The sequence below is a fragment of the Desmodus rotundus genome, chromosome 7, assembly GCF_022682495.2.
Source record: "Desmodus rotundus isolate HL8 chromosome 7, HLdesRot8A.1, whole genome shotgun sequence".
In the NCBI taxonomy this organism is placed as follows: domain Eukaryota; kingdom Metazoa; phylum Chordata; class Mammalia; order Chiroptera; family Phyllostomidae; genus Desmodus; species Desmodus rotundus.
Window position 1 is genome coordinate 93,072,842 of NC_071393.1, and position 6,229 is coordinate 93,079,070.

The 6,229-nt window shown below is 39.7% G+C and overlaps 1 protein-coding gene across 1 annotated transcript; it reads right to left on the bottom strand.

Moving 5' to 3' along the window:
• Positions 1 to 3,245: 3,245 nt before the first annotated feature.
• On the bottom strand, positions 3,246 to 5,949 carry LOC123480521 (translation machinery-associated protein 7-like). The gene is given in 3 exon segments (XM_053928593.1): positions 3,246 to 4,214; positions 4,217 to 4,243; positions 4,246 to 5,949. Coding segments are annotated over 3 exon segments (327 nt in total). The 5' UTR covers positions 4,418 to 5,949; the 3' UTR covers positions 3,246 to 4,086.
• Positions 5,950 to 6,229: the final 280 nt, after the last annotated feature.

Consider the following 6,229-nt stretch of genomic DNA (forward strand, 5'->3'; position numbering starts at 1 on the left):
CTTGCCCCTCCTAAGAGTTGCTACCAGAAGTAACTTTTTCTGACCTGTCTATATGGCAGAGCAAACTACTAATTACTGAACATCTGCTCTTATCTTTCCACAGTGACCTTCTAAAGCCCCACGGCACTGTAGCTCAGCCGTGGCTCAGAGTGTCACAGACACCTCATCGTCTGCTTCTGTCCCTGAACCTCTCGTGCACACAGGGTCTGTGACTCTCTCGTGCACGTTGGGTTCCAGACAGTCATATGTAATTAAATTTGGTTATTTTCTCTTGTTAATCTGTCTCATGCAGATTTAATTATTAGACCTGCTGAAAGAACTTTAAAAAGTAGAGAAAAGTTTCTTCTTCCCCTTACAAAACATGATGCCTAGGAACGAATCCCATCTGTCTCCTCCCATCTCTGCCCCCTGTCTCCTCACAAAAGGCAACCACTCTTAGGCATTTTGTGTTTAACCTTGCCTTATATTTTTTGTTTTCAGTTTTTTGCAAACATGTATGCATTTCTAAACTATACATGCTTGAATTGTGCTGGGTTTGGGAGTGGGGTTTGATATAAATAATATTGATCTGAACATGTATCTAAAATAGACTCAGGGACCCCCATGGGTCCCTAGATCACGCTTTGAGGACTGTTGCTTAAATGGAGCTTGCCCTCCTGTGCACCAGGAGGGCTGTGCTAGGTTGTTTATTGCGGCACCATTTGTAATAGGAAAAAAATGGACCCAAACATCGTGAATCAGCAGGAGAATGAATAAATGAATTGTGGTTCATTCACACATGGAATATTTTACAGCAGTGAAAAGAAAGCCTCTTTCCCCATCTTTTACATGGAGAGTCTATGTATTAACAGAGTTCTTGCATTTTGCTGGAGTAGCTCATTTGATTGGTGTAGACTGGAATGTTAAATGAGGCCATGTACAGAATAGGTATTTAAGAGATGGACAAATGAATGAACATTCCAGAAGGCTGTGAATGGAGAGGCAAAGCCAGAGTCACCTAACTTCCTTTTGTGACCTTTGTCATGTTAAATTATCAGGCTGTAGCCTTTTCAGTTTTCTGAAGCACTTGATTTCAGACTAATGATTAAAAGCTAACTTCCTGTTTTTAAAATGATGTTTATGTCACCAACAGTGACATACTTCAGTAACAGTGGGGCTTAATAAACACAGTCTCACAGAGAATTCAGCAAACTTATAAAAGATTTTCCCTTTGGAATTTGAGAGTAGAGCCCCAAAACAAGTACATGTTGTGTTTAAAGCTGAGCCTTCTTGCCGGAGTAACAACATTTCAAAGGAAAATCTTCCCACACATCTGATCCCCAGTTAAAGGGGAAGAAGGAACAATTGAGAGCTTTATAGAGATGCCAGACAGGCCCCTGAAATGATGCTCATCAGCATAAAATCCTAAAGGTTGTAGGGAAAAAGACCCAAGATTCCTGTGGATGGAATTGTTTCCCAAGGGCTCCCCCTCCACCACATCCCCCACTTCCCGCCAATACACACACACACACACACACACACACACACACCCCTTCTGTCTCCTCCTGTCGTCGGGTCAGGTGCAGCGTTGTCAAGTGGAGCACCAGAGTGGCCAGAGAGGGCTGAACTGAGAAGGGTGTGGTACAGGGTACATGCTGCATCTGTACTTCAAATACACACTTACGTCAATAGTTATTGAGACGGTGATACTTCATGTGTCAGAGGCCTTTCCCAGCAAACTTACTGTTCTTGAACATAGATTTTCCACATAGTAGTACTTTCATGTTTTTTTGAGACAGCAAATGTCAAATTTCCCCTTCCCAAATTTTCCCACTTTGCAGTGTCCCCCATGTTGCCAGTACCACCTGCCCACCCCCCAGTTTCTTCCCTAGCTTAACTCCCAAGGACCAGGCAGCCAGATATGTACCCATAGACAAGAGACTAGATGTTTCTTTTCAGGATAAACTTGCCCAAGAAAAAAACCCTTAAGGCATTAAGAGTTAAAGATCTCCTAAATAGACAGTGGGGATCTCTGCCTAGTTATCCTGCCTCAGGCCTTTTAATCAATAACCCTATTTTCTCTCTCCTTCTCCCTTCCCCCCCAACACACAGCCTTTCCAATTAGCTTTTACATGCTTCCCTCTTAAGGATAAAGAACCAACAAGGATATATATAACTGAGGAAGGTCTCTGAAAGAGAAAAGCTGAAACAAACAAAATGATGAACTCAGAAAATAGAAGCATATGGAAAAGAGGACAGAAGAGAAAATCATATATCCATGAAACAAGAACAGAGTGCTGTTTTTAAAAAGGAGCTCTTGGAATTAAAAAAAAATGATAGCAGAAATGACAGCTCAGTAAAAGAGTGGGAAGATAAAATTTATGAAATCTCCCAGAAAATAAACAAAACAAACCAAAAAAAAAACCACCCCTGCTATAACTTTTGGTTGAAATCAGACATTTAAGATGCATTTGCTTTATCGACCAAAAATTATTCAAGAAGCCTTGGTTTAGAAGATTCATTTTTCAGTATATCCTCCTGAATCCATGTCTGACTTTTCAGACATGCAGGGGCTCCACCCTGCCTTTCATATGTTCTGACTTCCAAGAATTACTTACTTCAAATGTAGAGATATTTAAATGAACGAGTCTATCAAATCAAATGCTGATTTCTGGTTAATGAATAAAGTATTGAGTATAACTGACTTAGAAATAGACACATAAGCCAAGAGAAAAAAAAATCCAGAAATAGACCCAAGTATACATGTGAATGTAAAACTTAATAAAATTGGCATCTCAAATTAAAAGACAAAGGAAGGACTATTTAATAAATGGTATTGAGACAATTAAGTAAACACCATTTTCCATGTGAGAAAAGCATTTAAATTATACTGCTACCTCACTCCTTCCTCCAAAATAAATTCCAGTTGAGTAAAAAAAATCAATGCAAAACATGAAACCATAAAAGTATAGCAAGAAAATACATGTGAATATATTTATAATCTTGGAATGAAGAAGGCCTATCTAAGCGTGCCATGACATATGGAAACTACAAAGGCAAACATTGATAAACTTGAGTATATAACATTTTTAAATTTCTGAATAAGAATAAAAGCAAAAACAAGCTAATAAAAGTGATGGCAACATAGATAATTGGCTAATTTCTTTAATATTCAAAGAGTTCTTACAAATGAATAAAAAAGCAACCCACCCAGTTGCATTAGTTAAGACCCAGTCAGGAAAACAGAAACCCTGGTGGGTAATTCAAACAGGGAAAATTAGTGCATCTGGTCATGCAGATGCTGGGGTAGAGGGCCAAAGGCAATTGGGTATCTGCCTGTAATAAGCTGAGCCTTCTTGGAATTCATAACATAGAGAACTGAGAATGTTAATTTATAAAGAGCACCTACAAACCAAAAAGAAAAAGAAGAACAACCTCACATAAAAAATGGACAAAGTATATGAAAAGACAATTCACAGATAAGAGAAAATACACATGAGTCTCAAACACATGAAAAGGTGCTCAATCTCATTAATAAGAAAATAAAAATTGCCCTGGCTGGTGTGGCTCAGTGAATTGAGTGCTGGCCTGCGAACCAAAGGATCTCCAGTTCGATTCCCAGTCAGGGCACATGCCTGGGTTGCAGGACAGGTCCCCATTAGGGGGCACTCGAGAGGCAACCACACATGGATGTTTCTCTCCCTCTCTTTCTCTCTCTTTTCCCCTCTCTAAAAATAAAAATAAACAGAATCTTTAAAAAAAAGAAAAGAAAAATTAAAACTATAATGAGATAATATTTTTCACTTACCATTTTTTGTTTCAAATGAGTTGGTTTAATTCCAAGTGGTACAGAATTCTTGGGGGAACAAAGACTGAAAAACACACTTTGACAAGATTCTGGGCTGGGTTTACTCTGACCTCACAGCTAAGGCTGAAATGGCAGAGTGAGAACTAAAGAGATGGGCCACTGCATAACTATTATTATTTTTCTTTTTTACAAAAGTTTATTCTTAAATGTACAACAAGCTCCAAAGCAACACTTCATTCTAGCTATTGGTGGCAACAGATGTTATGACAGGGAATCCAGATGTCAAAACAGGAATGGAATTAAGGATCACCCTTACCTAAGGCACAAGGAATAGCTCGCTTTTTGCCAAATTTCTTAATTCCACCTGTGGCCACGGGGCCCTTCCCTGTGGCCTTCACTTTTAGCCCCTCAAGTTCCTTCTGCTCCTTTTTTGCTTCTGCTTCAAGGCCTTATCTTGTCCATCTCCTTGGCCTGCTTCTTGGACTGCTTCCAGGGCTGCTTCTTGCCACCTTCGAGGCTGGACATGGTGCCTGCTGCCCCTTCCCCAGACCCTGCCACCAGAAGCCTCGTTTTGGTAAGATCAAAATTTGTTAAAAAGACCAAGTACTGACTTAGAACCATCCAAACCATTTCAATGGAAAAAACAAATTACAGAATGGTGTGACCATCTGTGTCCCCCCAAAAGAGAGAAAATATATATTTTCCATATATATGCATATATATACCATATATAATATAAGCACTTGTATAATAATAGAAACACATACACATACATACATACAATATACATATATCCAGGAGGACAGAGAAGAGAGATCATAGTTGCTTCAGGAAGTGGACCTGGAGAAAGGGGAACTTACTTTTTATGACTATCCTTTCTTTATTTGTACTGTGGTAAAATACACATAACATAACATTTATCTTTTTAACTATTTTAAAGTGTACAATTCAGTGACATTCAGCACATTCACAGTGTTCTTCAACCATCACCACTATTGAGTTCCAGAACATTTGCATTGCCCCAGAAGGAGACCTCGTACCCATTAGCAGTCACTTCCCAGTGCCTCCTTCCCCCAGACCCTGGCACCCGCTAATCTATGGACAAGAAAATCTCTACCGGTTTGCTTCTTCTGAATATTTCATATAAATGGAATAATAAGTATGTGGCCTTTTGTGTCTTGCTTCTTTTAGTTAACATAACATCTTCAAGGTCCATCCACATAGTAGCATGTATCAGTACTTCGTTCTTTTTTATGACTGAAGAATATCCCATTGTTTCAACGAACATTTTGTTTATTGTCAGCCGATGACATTTGGGTTGTTTCCACTTTTTGTCTATTATGAATACTGCTGCTATGAAAATTCATGTCTAAGTTTTTTGTTTGAATGCCTACTTTCAATTTTTTGGGTATACACCCAGGAGTGAAATTGCTGGATCACGTGATAATTACTGAAAACTCTAGTGACTTTTGAATGTACATGTATCACCTAACCAAAAATTGACTATTGTAATAAAAATAACTAAGTGGAGACAAATATGTTGTTTTATCATCACAGTTTGGCAGCCCGGCAAAATCAGCACTGGATCATTGACAGGCCTCACAAGGCCTAAAAGAAACTGAGGCGTACAAAGCAAAATATAATCCAATCTTCAAATGACTCACAGAACCGGTAGTTCAGGTACAAATGCTCCCCATCATTAAATGTTGGAATTTGGTGTGGTGAGCGTGGGAAGGGCTGTGAGAAGGTTTTCTAAAATTTTTTTTTTTAAGGTACAGAGGTCATTAATGTTGGCTTCCCCCGTGTGATTACGTTGTTTGCTTGGTCTGTTAGTTGTTTGTACTCTCCCAGGAAGCTCAGACCCCGGCAGCACCACCGATGTCCTCTAGGGGGCGATCCCAGCAGAGACCTGAGTCCCCTGTGTTGTTCCTCGTCGCTGGCCGGAGAGAATTGTCCCGCAGAGCTTTTACAAAGGCAAGAAAAGGAAACACTGTGACAAAAAAATCCAATGCTGGAAGGACACTTGAAGAACATATTTCTCAAGCCTTTTATTTTTAGAGACAAGAAGACTCAGACCCAGACTGGTCATTGATGGTTACACAGATTTTAAACACCGAGTCTGGAAACCTCTGCTTTGTCCCAACGCAAAGTGTGGGGGGAGAGGCTTTCCCAGTCTGAAAGAGGTCAGTGTGGATCCCTCCTCCCTCTCTCCTTCCCTCCCTCTCTACATCCCCCTCCACCTAATTCCCACCGCTGTCTCAAATGTGTGATTTAGGGCCAGTTCCTTAACCTCTCTGAGCCTGTTTCATTATCTATATAATAGAGACAATAACTTCTGCATAATGTTTAATGGAAGCAAGAAATGATGTCATGTGTGTATAGGACCTTGCTTCTGCTTGGTGCACTGAAGGTTCTCAATAAATATGTGTCATTTGAATGAAT